General features: G+C 44.3%; 1 protein-coding gene and 1 pseudogene across 1 annotated transcript; both read left to right on the plus strand.

Moving 5' to 3' along the window:
• Positions 1 to 3,877: 3,877 nt before the first annotated feature.
• On the plus strand, positions 3,878 to 4,795 carry LOC141042044 (NAC transcription factor NAM-B2-like; annotated as a pseudogene).
• Positions 4,796 to 13,806: 9,011 nt separating this feature from the next.
• Positions 13,807 to 14,589, plus strand: LOC109743814 (uncharacterized). The gene has a single exon (XM_020302905.4). It carries the CDS (start codon positions 13,972 to 13,974, stop codon positions 14,587 to 14,589), a length of 618 nt encoding a protein of 205 aa, XP_020158494.1. The 5' UTR covers positions 13,807 to 13,971.
• The last annotated feature ends 4,138 nt before the right edge of the window (positions 14,590 to 18,727 follow it).

The raw sequence follows: 18,727 nt of genomic DNA on the forward strand, positions 1-18,727 counted from the left end.
GCAATTGCATTTGCCATGGAGTAATGGTTTTAAACCAACAAATAATTAGTCCCTTTCTGACTTATATCTGAAATTAGCATTCATGATATGAATTGGGAAAAAAAATGACCTGCTCACTTTGCTGTCTTTATGTAGCACATTCACCTTGCATAATGAATTACTCCATGGCAAATCGACTATCACATACGGATGTATATAGACATACTTTAGAGTGTAGATTCACTCATTTTGCTTCGTATGTAGTCATTTATTGAAATCTCTAGAAAGAAAAATATTTAGGAACGGAGGGAGTACAATATTTCAGAAAGATATTTCAGGAGGTATATCCTTCAAACTTCAGGCAACCTATGATTTTATTTGCTTATATATACTTGTTTAGAGATTATTATTTTCGAGGGTTGGTCACAGAAAACTTGTAATCACCTAATCATAGTGCGGCAACTTGTATAGATGTGAAATTTGGTACTCCCTTATTTTGTTCAATGCACATACAAGTTTAGAATCGTTTTCCATTCTATAAATTGGACTGAACTGGAGCACTAGTAAATTTCAATGCTACTGACTGGAATATTGATGATCTAGAAGACTAAATTTGTGGGTGAGTGTATGCGCGTATATATAAGCGCTTGCATCTGTACTGAGTTCAGAAAAAAAAGATTAAATTTGTGCTAGTCAATTCAGTCCAGAGCTTCGCAATGACCCGTATATCTTGTAGCACTTCATTTGCCGAGCATTACTATTAATAGCAGCAGATCATCACATAGGGCATCATCACATGCGTACAACAGTTTGGCTTAGATTGGACCAGATGAGATTGATTTGCTACACCAACATGATTGTAATCCTCAAGGTAAAACAATAAAAATCTCATTTTTGTAAAAAATAGCAGCCTAATATCAGGCCATTCGCAAACATTTATATTTGGGTTTATATTTGATTGACTTAAATAGTTGTTGTTGGTCCACTTTAAATATTTTAGGGGCATTTTGGGAATTTAAACATGGTTGGTTTCTTCATGAAAATTACTTTGGGATGATTTAGGGTATTACAAACATTTTTGTTTTACTGTCTGAAGAAATAATATTTTGACTTGTAACTGGAATTTGAATTTGAGTTTTATTTGGGAAAAGTGGCTTGCATTATTGCAAAACACGATGACATGGCAATAATTAGGAGGAGATCACTGTAGTTTAGTTACAGGGGTGTTACCGTGAGCTGGACGTTGTCCTCGGCAGCGGGGAGGCACGACAAACCATGGGAGCAAGGTGGAGCGGTGAACGAATATAGTGTAGCTGTTGATTTATCAATTGTTGATTGTTTTGTACTAGTTTACATGAATTTAATGGGTTGCCAAAGATTGATTGTTGATTGATTTGTACCGATTGATCTGAATTAATTGGTTGCCAAATATACTAAAGATTTATTAGGCTACCGCAGATTGATCCAAATTTATTTATACCGATTAATCCGAATTTAATGGGTTGCCAAAGATAGCAAAAGATTGGTTGTTATTGGATTTGTACAGGTTAATCTGAATTTAATGTGTTGCCAAAGATATGAAAGATTTATTAGGTTACTGGTGACTGACTTATTTGGTCAATCACATGAAATCCGTGTGCTGCCGTGTGGGTATGGATGATTTTTGGAAATTGGGAACCATTTGTGAAATTCAAGATAATTTTTTTGTTTTGACAAACATTTTTGAAATGCATCATTATTTTTCTAATACATGATTTTTTTTAATCAGCGAAATTTTGGAATCTATGTTTTTGCAATTCACAAAAAAATTGAATTTTGTGAACATTTTCAAAAATTCATGTATACTTTTTGAATCTGTGAACATTTTTGAATCCAAAAATATTTATTCAAAATCATGACAGTTTTTATTTATAGTAGCGTTTTTTGAAAATCATGAATAATTTTTGAATATGCAATTTTTTTAATCACAAACGTTTTTTTGAATCAGTGAATATTTTATGATTACTTTTTCAAAATTCTCTCTTTTTAGGATTTTAGAACATTTCTAAAATCCTAAATTATATAAAGAAGAAAAATAATACAAAACAGAAAATAAAAAAGTAAAAAATAAAATCAAATAATAGGGTGCCTTGTACATGGGCCGGCCCAAAAGGGCACTCTTGGTAAGAGGGGGGTGCGCGTTGCGCCTCCTCCCAGCATGCATCGCGCGAAATAGGACCTCCCCAAGAACTCCCACCCCCATTTGAGCTCCTATCTGCAACATTTCACAGCGAATAACAGCCCTAAGAACACACAAATAGCCAGTTGGGTCGGCCCAAAAGTGGGGGCTTTGTGCAAAATTCTACAAATTATTGCGCTCCCTAGGGGTTGAACACAGGACCTCCATCTCTCATGTGCACGAGCCTAGCCAGTAACCGGATCAAGCAAAATTTCGTTACTAATGAGTTGCACGGAGTTTTAAGAACTACAAACATCCATAGATTTGAAGGTTTTTTAAAATTTTGAACACGTTTTCTGTGAAAAAATCGATTACCTTTTGAGACGCATGCATTTTTCAAAATATTGAACAATTTTTTAAAACACAAACATTTTTGAAAATTAGAACACATTTTGAAATTCTAAACAAATTTTGATTTTTTTTACATTTTTAAAAAAATTAAAAATAAATTTTGTACTAAATCGGGGACAGCCGATCGAAATTCCCCTCGCCGACAGCCCAGGGCCACACTCCCAAATGTTGACCAAGGCCCACCAGCCGCCAGCCAAGCCTACGCGTGACTCGGTCAAAATCAGGGACAGCCAAGCAGATCTATCGACTGGATCGCTCCTAGGAGTTTCAACATCCATAAAATTGTTAGCTCATGTTTAACGAACTTGGTGTTGTATTTATATCAAAGTTCTCGACTAGTAACTTTGGTACTAACGCAACTTCATAGAAAAATTTGGGGACACCATTCAGGAAAAAAACGTTAATGCTTAACAACATATAGTCTAATTTCGACGATCTCGTTGAAACAAAGCTGATCATGAAGATAATCCGAGTAATGGTTTGAGAGAGATATGACTTTGAAGTTTCAAAAGTAACATTTGGAGTGCTACGTCATTGCTTTTGTCGCCCATAGACGCAATCATATCGCTGGTGAATCATTTCGCTATATTTTTTGTCCATTTAAAGTTAGCATGTATGGTCTCACATGGAATAAAAATGTGGAATGTGATCATGCCAAGTGACGCTGTCGTGTGCTCCAAATACAGTCAATATTTGTTGCTTAGTTATTGTTGGAGGAAAGATTAAATCAAGGCAAATATGTTCGACAAGCACCTCTTCATCAATTGTCCGAAAGTCATACAGATTTGCCAACAACTCACTCCAAGCCACCGCCCCGTAAAAGGTACTCCGTTCCTTCCGTAGAAACAAATCACCTCTTCATCAATTGTCCGAAAGCGATGCGGATTTGCCAACAACTCACCGTTCCGCCGCCAACTTGCTTCTGCGCGCAAGGGGTGGGGAGGGGGGTCGTTGCTACGTCATCATCAACCTCAAAAAACTCACTTGACCACAAGTGCCTCTCTCAATTCTCTAGAAATTTTAAGACTCGTCTCTCTTGAAATTTCGGGACTAAGAAATGCTGAGGTGTTTCGAAGCATAGATCACCATCCCTCTTTTGTATTAGGAATATTTGTGGACTCTAATCCGTTGCCATTTGTTTGGGCCAAGCACGGTTGCGCAACAAATCCGATTGCACAATCCTGATCAATTGGCCCATCAAATTTTGTTCTAATTGAGCACATGTTATCACCGACCGAATTAGACACCCTTATCTAGTGCGCCATATGTATTTGGCTTCTGGAACCTCCCTAGCGTTAATGCCAACCCATCTACAAAAGCAGGAGCAGGTCCTCCCAAATCTGAGTTATCCCATGGCATAGTCAAACACTCTCTCTCTCTCTCTCGGATCCACTGAACATTTTGAGTCGCCCACACAATCTACCTCTCCTAGGCTACAACTTCGGTATCGGTCGGCGATGGCGAACCCTAATCTGACAGCCGCCTACGTGTTCCAACCCACCGGCCGTGAGCTCATCCACCACTACCTCGTCCCCAGGGCGGGGCTCGGCGGCGGCATCTTCCCCGGCTTCATCGAGGAGGGCGTGGACGTCTTGTCCTTGCCCCCGCGTGAGCTCCCCTTTCGGGAAAACCACGTAAGGGATTACGGCGAGGTATGGGGCTTCTTCTTCGCGGCAAAGCCCGCCGGCGAGACGTGCCCGACGCCGGGCGGGGGCGGGTGCTGGGTGCAGTACGGCACGGAGAAGGCGTACTACGGCGGTGAGGGCGGCCGGGAGGCAGTGGCGTTCCGGCGCAGGTTCGCGTACCGAAGGCGGGGCGGTATGGTCGCCGACGCGCTGGCTGATGAAGGAGTACCGGCTCAACAGGGACGCGGCCGCCTTCCGCCGCGCGCACCCGGACCCCGAGGCGGCGGACGTCGTCTTCGTGGTCCACAAGGTCTACCGGAAGCCGGTGCTCCCCCCGCCTGCTGACAGCAGCTCCAGCGACAGCGAGGAGGAGGGCTCCGAGCGCTCCATCGTGTTGAAGAAGAGGCGGTAGAATTATGCAACCGCATGTTGATTTCTTCAGAGTTGTTGTGTCTCTATTTCGTTTCATTTCAGTTCTGGATTGTGCGCTCGATCTAGTTGAGGTAGATTGATTGATCCGTTTCGTTCGAAGTGCAATGTAATCACCCTCCCTCGCAGCATCTGCTAGAACAGTTCGGAGGTATTATCACCATTTCATTTTATGATTTATGTTTTGTGTGGACGTGAGTCTTGGTCTGATGTCTTCCCATCTGAATAATTTTATATTTTATGATCTATCTTCATGGTCTGCTTTGTTCGAATAATTGGAACTGGAGTAGTATTTAGGAGTAATGGTTACTACTCCAGTTTCAGTTTCAAAATGGTTGGACAGAGAGACATCAGTTTGAAACTTTGAATACCACTCCAGTTTCAGTTTTAGTATTTGGGAGTAACGGTTTCCAGTTTCAGTCACAGCAAACAAGCTAAAGATGTCTTCACATCTGAATAATTGGAAGCTAAGCTTTGGATGACTTTGCCGGACATAAGCTGTAATGTTCATGCGTCTGTGACTTACCTAGCAGATTTTAAACCAACAAATAACTAGTATATCCGGTCGTCAGGTCACGCAGGACTGTTGCTGAAGCCACTTCTAATGAAGCTTGGATCAAAGATATCAATAGTGAGATCAACATTCACACTTTCCTGCAGGTGGTTACCTTCTGGAAATTATTTCTTAAACCCCGACGATCCATGGCGTTGAAGATAAGTGGACCTGGAGTTGGGATTCAAAAGGAGTTTTTTCGGCAATAGTATATAGTGCTTATTTCACTGCGGCAATCAATTGCAGTATGGATTGCACCATAAGGCAATTCTGGGCGCTGTTGAAGTGCAAACTTTTTCTTTGGCTCATCGTCGTGTTTGGACGGCAGACCCTCTTGCCACAAGAGGGATTTAGCACATAATGATACTTGTTGTTTCTGTACCTCTACACAGGAGGCGGCTCATTTCAATCATTTGGAGCTCGGTGCTGCAATGGGCAAATCTAAGCGAGATCGTTTCCTCGGCTTCCCTTCCAATCCACGATGGTGGCAGGAGGCCGGGTCGAGAACTCATGGCACAAAGAGAAAGGCTTTAAATTCCTAGGTGTCTCTAATCATCTGGAGCATATGGTGAGAGAGGAACAAGAGGGTTTTCAACAACACATACTTGCCTTTGTGAAGAGTCATCAATTAGTTTAAAACTGATTCTTGGCAATGTGGGCCGATGCATGTCTTGATCGTTTCATATTATGATTTAGATTTTATGTGGACGTGAGTCTTGGTCGTATCTTCCCATGTTTGGGTTGTTCGTAGCTTTGTTTCGTTCATCTAGTTCGGGAAATAAGGTTGAGTCATGTAATTACAACATTTTAAAAACTGCCAGGATAGTTCAGGAGGTATATCCTTCAACCTTCAGGAGTAGTTGTTTAGAGAGAGAAAGTAGGGCTGGTTACAGAAAAGTTGTAATCACCTAATCATAGAGCCGAAACTTCTAAATATGTGAAAATTGGTACTCCCTTATTTTATTTAGTGCACATACAAATTTAGAATCGTTTGCCTCTCTGTAAATTGGACTGAACTGAGACACTAGTAGTAGATGTTATTTTTGTTTGAACTAAAGACTAGTAGTAGATGCAATGCTATTTTTTTTTTTACCCCCAGATGTCAATGCTATTGACTGGAGTGTTGGGCAATCATTGCAAGGATGTGCAGTTTCAGTTTATAAGGCTATGTTCATTATCCAGGGGACTAAATTTGTGCTGGTCATTTCACTCCAGAGCTTAGCCTGGTCAGGTAGGTCTTGTAGCACTTGCATGTGCCGAGTAGTTAGTTTCCACTTCCAATAGCAGCAGACCATGGCTCCATGGCCGAGGCCGACCAACGATTTTGCATTTCAAATAACTTGCTGAGTACAATAACCATACTTGTAAGCCGTAATATTCATGTACATCTGTGACTTGCCGTCATGACATCAATTGATATATTTTGGGAAAATGATTCCACAACAGTAGTGTAGAAACAATATTTGCTACTACCTTCCAAGCAACGTTTTGGATATTTCTTCCAGCTAAACACTGTCTGGCCCCAGCAACGTTTTGGTTGCGATCTTTTGTAGCCAAACATTGATGCACCCCCATGCGGCTTCGGTGGTGGACCCCGCTTTGCATGCGTCTGTGCATGGCGTGCAAATTTGCACCCTTGCCGTTGCTAGCTACCCCATCCATGCCTAGACGCAGCCGGTGCATTGCTTTTCTCGATACTAAGGCCAATCGTGTTCTACACTGTCGTGTCATTCTGCAAGAAGATGAGAAAGAGTCTGGCCAAGTACTTCAGGCTGTTTGAACATCCCCTTGCAGAGGACGTTGTCCAGGCGTTTGCAGATTACTATGGATGAGATAGAGTGGGAAAGTCTTAAACTCATGGGCATATGAACCCGTTTTTCAAAAATGTGTTTTAAACACGTTTTAAAATGTCAAAAAAAAATCAAAACAAACGCATACATCTTCGCACGCATGTGTATGCAGCACAAAGTATTGTGAAAAAAACACTTTTTATTTTGCCTCTGCGAAAAAGACAAACTTCAGTGCTTCTAAAAGCGTTCAAGATGCATTTTTTGTCTTTTTTCACATGCCAAAGAAAAAGTTGTTTTTCGCAAAACTTTATGTATGCACATAGAATGTGAAGATGTATGCGTGAAACTTTTTCGGAGTTTTTTGGCATTTAGAATGAGTTTTCCAAAGTAGGTTCATCCATTTACTTTTCGGGTGGGACATGCCTAACACAGTGCTTTCCAGGCTGCACCACACCACTGCCAGTGTCCAAACTATCGTAGCCTAGTATCGTGCCCCCTCCCCCCATCCCCCATTGGACCCATCCTTGGTCTTCATGGAGTGCAATCTTCGTGCGATTTGCTGGAACGTTCACGGTTTTAATTGTCCTACCAAACACGCTACCATTCGTACTATTATTTCTGTTGCCTCTTCTACTGTGGTTTGTCTCAAAGAGATCAAACTGGACCTTATCATCCTGCCCACGGTGATCAAGAAGTTGGCCCAAGCTTTCAGGACTTCTTCGTCCTCCCCATGATTGGCACCCGCCGAGGCATTCTTCTCGCCTAGCAGCGCTCGGCTGTGTCTATCTCCAGTCTCACTATTGTCTTGCACCACATTACGGCTCTCGTCTCTACTATCGTGGCGAACCTGTACTCATTTTTTGAAGGTTTATGGCCCTCAAGGCGACGACGGCAAGTTGCACTTCCTGGCAGACCTCCAGGATGCAGGGTGTTGTGTGATGGTTTGTGGCTGCTTGGCGGCGACTTCAACTTAATCACTTCATGTGTTGGCAAGAACAATAACCATATCAATCACCGCACTTCTGTCCGAAGAACTCCTGATGAAGCACGTGCTCTTCGGTGGTCGACGCCGGTGGAGCTTCCTTCCCGGGCGTGCAGACCAGATCTATCGGGGTACATTTCTCCACCACCAGCTGGTCAAGCTCCTTAGCGCGGACGAATCACAGAAACTACTTCCCCGTGGTTTTGTTCGCCGCACGAGGCTACTTCGGCTTGCGGGTCATGGCCGTCGGCGGCCCTCTTCCATTTTTGCTTCGCGGTCACGGTCGCCTAAGCGGCGTATTGCGTGGGTCTGTCCCTGACCATCCCTGGATTTGGCTATCTCGATGGACGCAGATGATCAAGGTGGAAGGTTGTGCGAGCCACTACTAGGAAAAGGGCTATAGATGATATGGACACTAATGGCGCACCAGACATGTGGTGCGCCACTACTATATAGCAGTGGCGCACCATGTGTTGGTGCGCCATTAGTGTCCAAATACTAATGGCGCACCACATCCACGGTGCGCCACTCGTAACAAATTTCTTTTATTTATTTTTTCAAAACTAGTAATAGCGCACCAGGGGATAGTGCGCCATTACTAGTTTAAATGGCGCACCACATCCACGGTGCGCCACTAGTAAAAAAATTTCAAATTTTTTTTAAATTTTTTTTTCAAAACTACTAATGGCGCATCGTGTGTGTGGTGCGCCATTACTAGTTGAACTAGTAATGGCGCACCACTCCCACGGTGCGCCATTAGTAACTTGCCCCAATAATTCCACCGAATGCACCCCCGGACCGTCTTTTCAGTTTTAGAAAAAATAAAAGAAAATGATGGAAATGTCAGAAAAATAAAAGAAAATAAGTTTCCCATGTGATATGTGGTCTATTTGTTGGGAAAATTTACAAATATGAATTTCGAATTTATTTGCAAAATCTCTCTGGAATTTGTAAGATGGGCATAACTTTTGCATACGAACTCGGATTAAAAAGTTTTTTATATGAAAAATCATCTACTCAAAAAGATACATCCGAATTTTCAGAATCCTCAAAAACCTAACAGAAAAAAAGTTACGGGGCTTTTAAGATCCGGAGAGGCAAAAAAATTCAAAAAAAAAACAAACTCAGTAATGGCGCCACCTGCCCATGGTGCGCCATTACTATCTTCCCGCCTTCAAAATTCAAACTATATCAAAAAAATAAAAATAAAGTTAGTAATGGCGCACCTGCCCACGGTGCGCCATTACTATCTTCCCGCCTTCAAAATTCAAAATAAATAAAATAATAAAAAAAAAGTTAGTAATGGCGCACCTGCCCACGATGCGCCATTACTATGCCGCATATATGGCTGGGCGGGGTCCTCTCCTCCTTACCTCTTTATTGTTCTCCTCCACTCCACCTCTCCTCCACTCCATCTCCTCCTCTCCTCCACTCCATCTCCCCTTCTCTCCTCCACCATACTCCCCTCCTCCTCTCCGGCGACCTCCTCCTCCTCCTCTCCGGCGACCTCCTCCTCCTCCTCCTCTCCGGCGACCTCCTCCTCCCTCCTCTCCTCCCCTCCCCTCACGGTTTCTCCTCCCTCCTCTCCGGTGATCTCCTCCTCCCTCCTCTCCGGTGATCTCCTCCTCCCTCCTCTCCGGTGAGCTCCTCCTCTCCTCTCCTCTCCTCCCCTCCCCTCATGGTTTCTCCTTCCTCCTCTCCGATGCTCCGGTGAACTCCTCTCCGGCGACCTCCTCCTCCTCTTCGGCGATGTAGGCGAGCGCCTCTCCGGTGACCTCCTCCTCCTCCTCTCCGGTGACCTCGGCCCTCCTCTCCGGCGAACTCCTCTCCGGCAAAAGAACATGGCAAAAGAACGTACAAGATCCAAAAACGAGAACAAAATTTGAAAAAATATCGTGCAAAAAAACGAGCAAAAATGGGCAAAAAATTCGCGATCCAGATCCAAATTCAAAATTCAAAAATAGCAATGGCGCATCACCCCACAGTGCGCCATTAGTATGGCAAAGCACATGTGTAAATATCGTCCCCTGAGAGGCACACTAATGACGCATGTTGGTCTATACTAATGGCGCATGGCGTGATGCGCCATTAGTATACCAGATACTAATGGCGCACCAGTGGTGCGCCATTAGTATTTAATACTAGTGGCGTGGTACTAGTGGTGCACCAGTAGTGCGCCATTAGTAGGCAAAACTGGTGCGCCACTACTAGGCCTTTTCCTAGTAGTGAGCTATAGATGTGTGGTAATAGCAGAGGATGCAAGGAGGCGAATGCGTGAGGATGAAGATGAAGGGAGGGGAAGGAGAAATTACCCTTTCTACCCCGCTTTATAGCCGACGCAATAAAACTGAATGGTCGGGACTCACGGTGTGACAAGCTCCCCACATCCTCTGTGATTTCCCATTCCGCGAGATGTGGGCGTATGAATTCAGGCATTATCATCATGTCATCGGGCAACCAACAAGCGCCCTCAAGGGTCGATGAGCCTGTTTTGACAAGACAACACAGGCCTGGCTGTGACGATTCAATCAACCAAAGACTTGACAGCATAGCTCAGAACGTGGGGCCTCGGCCTTCAGCGAGCTCCACGCCATACACGAGCCCGCAACGGAAGGCGTTCCCGGAGTCCTCGCGGTGAGCAGGCCCGCAGATGTCTTCAAGGTCGAGCATCTAGAAAGAAGTCCTAACATCCAACACAAAGACGAGGAGTTCTCGTGGGTTCTCGAAAACCAAAAAGCTCCAACCCCACACAAGCTCGGGGCTACTAAAGGTGTGATGCACCGAGGATGCCTTCTCCACAGGGAGCCCGATGGCAGACCTGCCAAGGGGCCCAGGAGGCCGACCACATAGCTAGCAATAGGAAGGTGCCTAGGGGAATGGGTAGGCTTCCAAGGATCATCTTGCCCCCCAAGCCAGCATGGCGGCAGCCATGATTGGATCTCCCTCTTATAAAAATATAGCCCTCACCATGCATATATGGAGAGGGCTACAGGGCTCTCATTCTGATACACTCTCATAGACTAGACTCTCGCTAGCAATCTCATCTCCACCATTGTAATCCCTCGCCCGAGGTACACCCACCATCAATAAGAACTCAAAGCATGACATAGGGTATTACTCCTCACTAGAGGCCTGAATTAGGGTAAAACCCCTGTGCGGCCTTCGATCTAGTACATACGGCCACATTCACCACCCCACTGAGTGTACTGGCCAGATTATGCACCGCCAATGCTTATCAAGTCAAACACCCAACGGGGACAGCCGACGACGACGAAAAACAGGCGGGTGTTGGCCTGGGAGCTGGCGGCACCCCGACAAGAACAAGAAGGCACGGCGAATGGCAGTGTGCGACGCGTGGATGGGAGGTTTCGGCGGCACTAGGGTCTGTAGATCGTGTCATCTCTCATAATTGATGCAAGAAGAGCGTGGAAGAGGGAGGCAACCGTGCGACACGTACCCAAACAAACCCCTCCCAATGGCCACAACGCTTAGGCCCGCACCCCCCGCACGCCCAACCAAAGGGGCCCACTCAACGTGCCTGCACGGCCAAAATTGAGACCACTAGCGAAATCGGCCGCCTCGATCGCTCCCGGGAGTTTTTGCCCCATGGAGCTTAGTGATTTAGGAGATGCATATATTTTGAAAAAGGAAAGCCATCCATAAAGTTGTCAACCCACGTTTAATGAACTTGTTGTTGTATTGGTATCAAAGTTGCCACCTAGTAACTTTGGTACTAAGGCAACTTCATAGAAAAATTTGGCGACACTTTTGGAAGAAAGAAAGAACATCAAAGCTTAACAACATATGGGTCTAGTTTTGATGATCTCGTCTAAACAGCGGGCCATGGAAATAGATTGGAAATCCTAATAATGGTTCGAGAGATATATCATTTTGAAATTTCAAATGACATTAAGAGTGATGGTGTCATTGCTTTTATCACCGATGGATGCATGTGTGAAACGTTCCACTACATTTTTACCCCTTTAAAATTAGTATGTATGATCTCACAGGGATAAAAATGTATAGTGTGATCATGTAGAGCTCATCTAGCATTGTCATGCTCCAAATATGGTCAATATTTTTTTGCTCAGTTACTGTTTGAGGAAAGATTAAGCCAAGAAAAATTATGTTCCACAAGCACTTCAAGCTGCCGCTTGTCAAAGGTACTCCACTCCTTCCCAAGACACAAATCGCCTCTTCATTAACTGTCCGACAGCCATGCAGATTTGGCAACAACTCATGCCTACTTGCTTCCAAGACTTATGAGTTATTGCCATGCCAAAAGCAACCTCAAAAACTTCATTTAGCCAAAGGTGCGTGCGTGGGACTTTCACACGACGAATTTTTCTCTGGTCTTTCACATGGTAACGAAACAAAACAGCAGTGCGAGGGGGGATGGAAGAAGTGTGGAGCGGAACGGAAAACCTTTCCCTTTTTTTAGATAGGAAGAGACATATATAGATATAGATATAGAGGTAGAGATGTTTTTTAAAACGTCCATAAAGTTGATGTTCCATGTTTGCCGCCTAGTAACTTTGCTACTAAGCCAACTTCATAGAAAAACAAATTATGACACATGTGAAAGATATAAACGTCGAAGCTCAACAACATAGGGTCTAGTTTCAATGATCTCGTCGAAACAAAGCGGACCATGGATATGCACACAAAATGGTTTGAGAGATATACCATTTTGAAGCTTAAAAAATAACATTTAGAGCGCCGACGTCATTGATTTTGTCGCTATATGTTTGTCCCTTTAAGATTAACATGTATGGTCTCACATGCAATAAAAAATGTGAAGTGTGATCATGCCGAGCTCATCTAGCACTGCCATGCTCAATATGGTCAATATTTGTTGCTTGGTTATTGTTTGAGAAAAGATTAAACCAATGCAAATATGTTCGACATGCACCTCTCCCGACCCGCCGCCCATATGAGGTACCCTGTTTCTTCCAAAGACACATAACCTCTTCATCAATTGTCCGAAACACATGCGGATTTGGCAACAACCCATGCCTACTTGCTTTCGGGGCTTATGGGTTGTTACTACGCCAAAAGCAAGCTCAAAAACTTCATTTATTCAGAGGTGCCTCTCTCAATTATCTGAATTAAGGACTTAGGGAATGCCGTGGCGTACCAAAACCTAGATCACCCTCCCTCTCCTACTAGTGGAAGTAACATTTAGAGCGCCGACATCATTGCTTTGTCGGATAGATGTATGCATATCGACGGCGAATCGTTCTGCTATTTTTTTTATCTCTTTAAAATTAGCATGTATGGTTTCATATGGGATAAAATGTGGAGTGTCATCATGCCGAGCTCATCTAGGGTTGTCGTGCTCCAAATATAGTCAATATTTGTTGCTTGATTATTGTTCGGCGACAAATTAAATCAACCCACATATGTTTAACAGTCATCTCTCATAAGCCGCCGCCCGTGTAAGGTACTTTGTTCCTTCCGAAAACACAAATCACCTCCTTATCAACTGTCCGAAAGCCATGCGGATTTGGCAACAACTTACTCTTCTGACGCATACTTGTTTCAGAAAAGCAACCTTAAAAACTCCATTTAGCCAGAGGCGTGCCTCTCTCAATTCTCTGGAAATTTTGAGACTCAAGAAATGCTAAGGTGTTCCGAAGCCTAGATCAACCTCCCTCTCTTATATTAGGTGGACTCTAATCCGATGGCTTTTGCTTGGGCCAAGCACGACTGTGAAACAAAGCCGAGACGAAAAAGGCCATTCAGTCTAACCCCGTTTTTCAGATTGGACACTCTTGATCAATGGGCCATCAAATTTTGTTCGAACTGAGCACACGCGACCGAATTTGACACCCTCTATCTGGTGTGTCATCTGTACTTGCTTCTGGAACCTTCCCTGCCAACTGCCATGATGCCGTCCCATCTACAAAAGGAGGAGGAGCAGCAGGTCCCCCGGATCTGAGTTCTCCCATGGCATAATCGAACTCTCTGATCCACCCAACATTTCACGTCGCCCACAGAACCTACCCCTCCTAGCTAGGCTACAACTTCGGCATCGGTCGGCGATGGCTAATCTGGCAGCAGCTGGCTGCGTGTTCCAACCCACCGGCCGTGAGCTCATCGGCCACTACCTCATCCCCAGGGCGGGGCTCGGCGGCGTCTTCTTCCCCGGCATCATCGAGGAGGGCGTGGACGTCTTGTCCTTGCGCCCACGCGCGCTCTCCTTCCCGGAAAACCACAGGAGGGATTACGGCGAGGTATGGGGCTTCTTCTTCGCGGCAAAGCCCGCCGGCGAGACGTGCCCGACGCCGGACGCGGGCGGGTGCTGGGAGCAGTACGGCCAGGAGAAGGCGTACTACGGCGGCGAGGGCGGCCGGGAGGCAGTGGCGTTCCGGCGCAGGTTCGCGTACCGCTACACATGCAGGGACGGGGAGGTAATATCGCAGACGCGTTGGCGGATGAAGGAGTACCGGCTCAACAGGAACGCGGCCGCCTTCCGCCGCGCGCACCCGGGCCCCGTGCCGCCGGACGTCGTCTTCGTGGTCCACAAGGTCTACAGGAAGCCGCTGATCCCTCCGCCGCCGCCGCCCGACAGCAGCTCCAGCGAGGACGAGGGCTCCGAGAGCTACATCGTGTACCCGCAACTCGATGAGATCATGCGGCGGTTAACGATGGGGAACTAGGGCGACCAAGGGGCGGTGCTGTTGGGGAACGTAGTAATTTCAAAAAAATTCCTACGCACACGCAAGATCATGGTGATGCATAGCAACGAGAGGGGAGAGTGTTGTCCACGTACCCTCGTAGACCGACAGCGGAAGCGTTATCACAACGCGGTTGATGTAGTCGTACGTCTTCACGATCCGACCGATCAAGTACCGAACGTACGGCACCTCCGAGTTCTACACACGTTCAGGTCGATGACGTCCCTCGAACTCCGATCCAGCCGAGTGTTGAGGGAGAGTTTCGTCAGCACGACAACGTGGTGACGATGATGATGTTCCACCGACGCAGGGCTTCGCCTAAGCTCCGCAACGGTATTATCGAGGTGTAATATGATGGAGGGGGGCACCGCACACGGCTAAGAGATCTCAAGGATCAATTGTTGTGTCTCTGGGGTGCCCTCCTGCCCACGTATATAAAGGAGCACGGGAGGAGGAGGAGGCCGGCCCTAGGAGGGGGCGCACCAAGTGTGGAGTCCTACTAGGACTCCCTAGTCCTAGTAGGATTCCACCTCCCATATGGAATAGGAAAAGAGGAAGGGAAAAAGAGAAGGAAGGAAGGGGGCGCCCCCCTTCCCTAGTCCAATTCGGACCAAACCAAGGGGAGGGGTGCGGCCACCCTTGAGGCCCTTTTTCTTCTTTCCCATATGGCCCAATAAGGCCCAATACGTATTCCCGTAACTCTCCGGTACTCCGAAAAATACCCGAATCACTCGGAACCTTTCCGAAGTCCGAATATAGTCGTCCAATATATCGATCTTTACGTCTCGGCCATTTCGAGACTCCTCGTCATGTCCCCGATCTCATCCGGGACTCCGAACTCCTTCGGTACATCAAAACTCAATAAAACTGTCATCGTAACGTTAAGCGTGCGGACCCTACGGGTTCGAGAACTATGTAGACATGACCGAGACACGTCTCCGGTCAATAACCAATAGCGGGACCTGGATGGCCATATTGGCTCCCACATATTCTACGAAGATCTTTATCGGTCAGACCGCATAACAACATACGTTGTTCCCTTTGTCACCGGTATGTTACTTGCCCGAGATTTGATCGTCGGTATCTCGATACCTAGTTCAATCTCGTTACCGGCAAGTCTCTTTACTCGTTCCGTAACACATCATCCCGCAACTAACTCATTAGTCACAATGCTTGCAAGGCTTATAGTGATGTGCATTACCGAGTGGGCCCAGAGATACCTCTCCGACAATTGGAGTGACAAATCCTAATCTCGAAATACGCCAACCCAACAAGTACCTTTGGAGACACCTGTAGAGCACCTTTATAATCACCCATTTACGTTGTGACGTTTGGTAGCACACAAAGTGTTCCTCCGGTAAACGGGAGTTGCATAATCTCATAGTCATAGGAACATGTATAAGTCATGAAGAAAGCAATAGCAACATACTAAACGATCGAGTGCTAAGCTAACGGAATGGGTCAAGTCAATCACGTCATTCTCCTAATGAGGTGATCTCGTTAATCAAATGACAACTTATGTCTATGGCTAGGAAACATATCCATATTTGATTAACGAGCTAGTCAAGTAGAGGCATACTAGTGACACTCTGTTTGTCTATATATTCACACATGTATTATGTTTCCGGTTAATACAATTCTAGGATGACTAATAAACATTTATCATGATATAAGGAAATAAATAATAACTTTATTATTGCCTCTAGGGCATATTTCCTTCAGGTGCTCCTCCTCCTGCAGCAGTAGCATTACGCCACTGCATGTTCATTTCTTCTGCGTTGTTGTGTCTCTTGTGTTTTCAATTCTGGATTGTGCGCTCGATCTAGTTGAGGTAGATCGTTGTTGTAGTTCGTCGATGGCTGTTTCCATCGTTTCGGAGTTCTCTTCTGTCGCTTAGACATAGCTTTGTTCTTGTATGACTTTGCTATGTTTGTGTGCGTGTGTTGGTGTGGCTGTGTGTATCCTAGCTATGTAGAGGTTGTGATTGTGCTCATTGTGTTTGTATTTGGTTGATGCTTCATTTGAGTCAATAAAATTCACCCCTTATCTAAAAAACTGTGATCCATCTTCCTTGCAGCATCTATGAGAACAGTTTAGAGGTAGTATATCTTTTAGAGAACTTATTATTGTTTTCTCTCTGCACATTATTGTTCATAGAAAATTTGTAAGCACCAAATCATACTGCAGAAACTCGGTGAGGTTGAGAATTAATTGATCTCCGTTTCTTTGTCGATATATAAATTGGACTGAACTGAGAGGCTAACGCTAAGGGAAACTTCTCCATAAATTTTACTGGCTGGAATGTTATCAAGCTTACAATAATTGCTTCAGGGTTGCAGGAGTTATTTTTGGCAGCATTTTGATATGTTAGAGTCAAGAGTCAAGACCTTGAAGTCCAAAATATTTCTGGCCATGCCTCTCCGGTCTCTGGAGCCCGGAGCTTAGCCAGGTCAAGCAGATCTTGTAGCAATTGCATTTGCCATGGAGTAATGGTTTTAAACCAACAAATAATTAGTCCCTTTCTGACTTATATCTGAAATTAGCATTCATGATATGAATTGGGGAAAAAAATGACCTGCTCACTTTGCTGTCTTTATGTAGCACATTCACCTTGCATAATGAATTACTCCATGGCAAATCGACTATCACATACGGATGTATATAGACATACTTTAGAGTGTAGATTCACTCATTTTGCTTCGTATGTAGTCACTTATTGAAATCTCTAGAAAGAAAAATATTTAGGAACGGAGGGAGTACAATATTTCAGAAAGATATTTCAGGAGGTATATCCTTCAAACTTCAGGCAACCTATGATTTTATTTGCTTATATATACTTGTTTAGAGATTATTATTTTCGAGGGTTGGTCACAGAAAACTTGTAATCACCTAATCATAGTGCGGCAACTTGTATAGATGTGAAATTTGGTACTCCTTTATTTTGTTCAATGCACATACAAGTTTAGAATCGTTTTCCATTCTATAAATTGGACTGAACTGGAGCACTAGTAAATTTCAATGCTACTGACTGGAATATTGATGATCTAGAAGACTAAATTTGTGGGTGAGTGTATGCGCGTATATATAAGCGCTTGCATCTGTACTGAGTTCAGAAAAAAAGATTAAATTTGTGCTAGTCAATTCAGTCCAGAGCTTCGCAATGACCCGTATATCTTGTAGCACTTCATTTGCCGAGCATTACTATTAATAGCAGCAGATCATCACATAGGGCATCATCACATGCGTACAACAGTTTGGCTTAGATTGGACCAGATGAGATTGATTTGCTACACCAACATGATTGTAATCCTCAAGGTAAAACAATAAAAATCTCATTTTTGTAAAAAATAGCAGCCTAATATCAGGCCATTCGCAAACATTTATATTTGGGTTTATATTTGATTGACTTAAATAGTTGTTGTTGGTCCACTTTAAATATTTTAGGGGCATTTTGGGAATTTAAACATGGTTGGTTTCTTCATGACAATTACTTTGGGATGATTTAGGATATTACAAACATTTTTGTTTTACTGTCTGAAGAAATAATATTTTGACTTGTAACTGGAATTTGAATTTGAGTTTTATTTGGGAAAAGTGGCTTGCATTATTGCAAAACACGATGACATGGCAATAATTAGGAGGAGATCACTGTAGTTTAGTTACAGGGGTGTTACCGTGAGCTGGACGTTGTCCTCGGCAGCGGGGAGGCACGACAAACCATGGGAGCAAGGTGGAGCGGTGAACGAATATAGTGTAGCTGTTGATTTATCAGTTGTTGATTGTTTTGTACTAGTTTACATGAATTTAATGGGTTGCCAAAGATTGATTGTTGATTGATTTGTACCGATTGATCTGAATTAATTGGTTGCCAAATATACTAAAGATTTATTAGGCTACCGCAGATTGATCCAAATTTATTTATACCGATTAATCCGAATTTAATGGGTTGCCAAAGATAGCAAAAGATTGGTTGTTATTGGATTTGTACAGGTTAATCTGAATTTAATGTGTTGCCAAAGATATGAAAGATTTATTAGGTTACCGGTGACTGACTTATTTGGTCGATCACATGAAAACCGTGTGCTGCCGTGTGGGTATGGATGATTTTTGGAAATTGGGA

The sequence above is a fragment of the Aegilops tauschii genome, chromosome 2 (assembly GCF_002575655.3).
Source record: "Aegilops tauschii subsp. strangulata cultivar AL8/78 chromosome 2, Aet v6.0, whole genome shotgun sequence".
NCBI classification, from domain to species: Eukaryota; Viridiplantae; Streptophyta; class Magnoliopsida; order Poales; family Poaceae; genus Aegilops; species Aegilops tauschii.

Coding starts and splice junctions, on each gene's coding strand:
- LOC109743814 (XM_020302905.4), top strand. CDS start 13,972: ATGGCTAATCTGGCAGCAGCTGGCTGCGTGTTCCAACCCACCGGCCGT.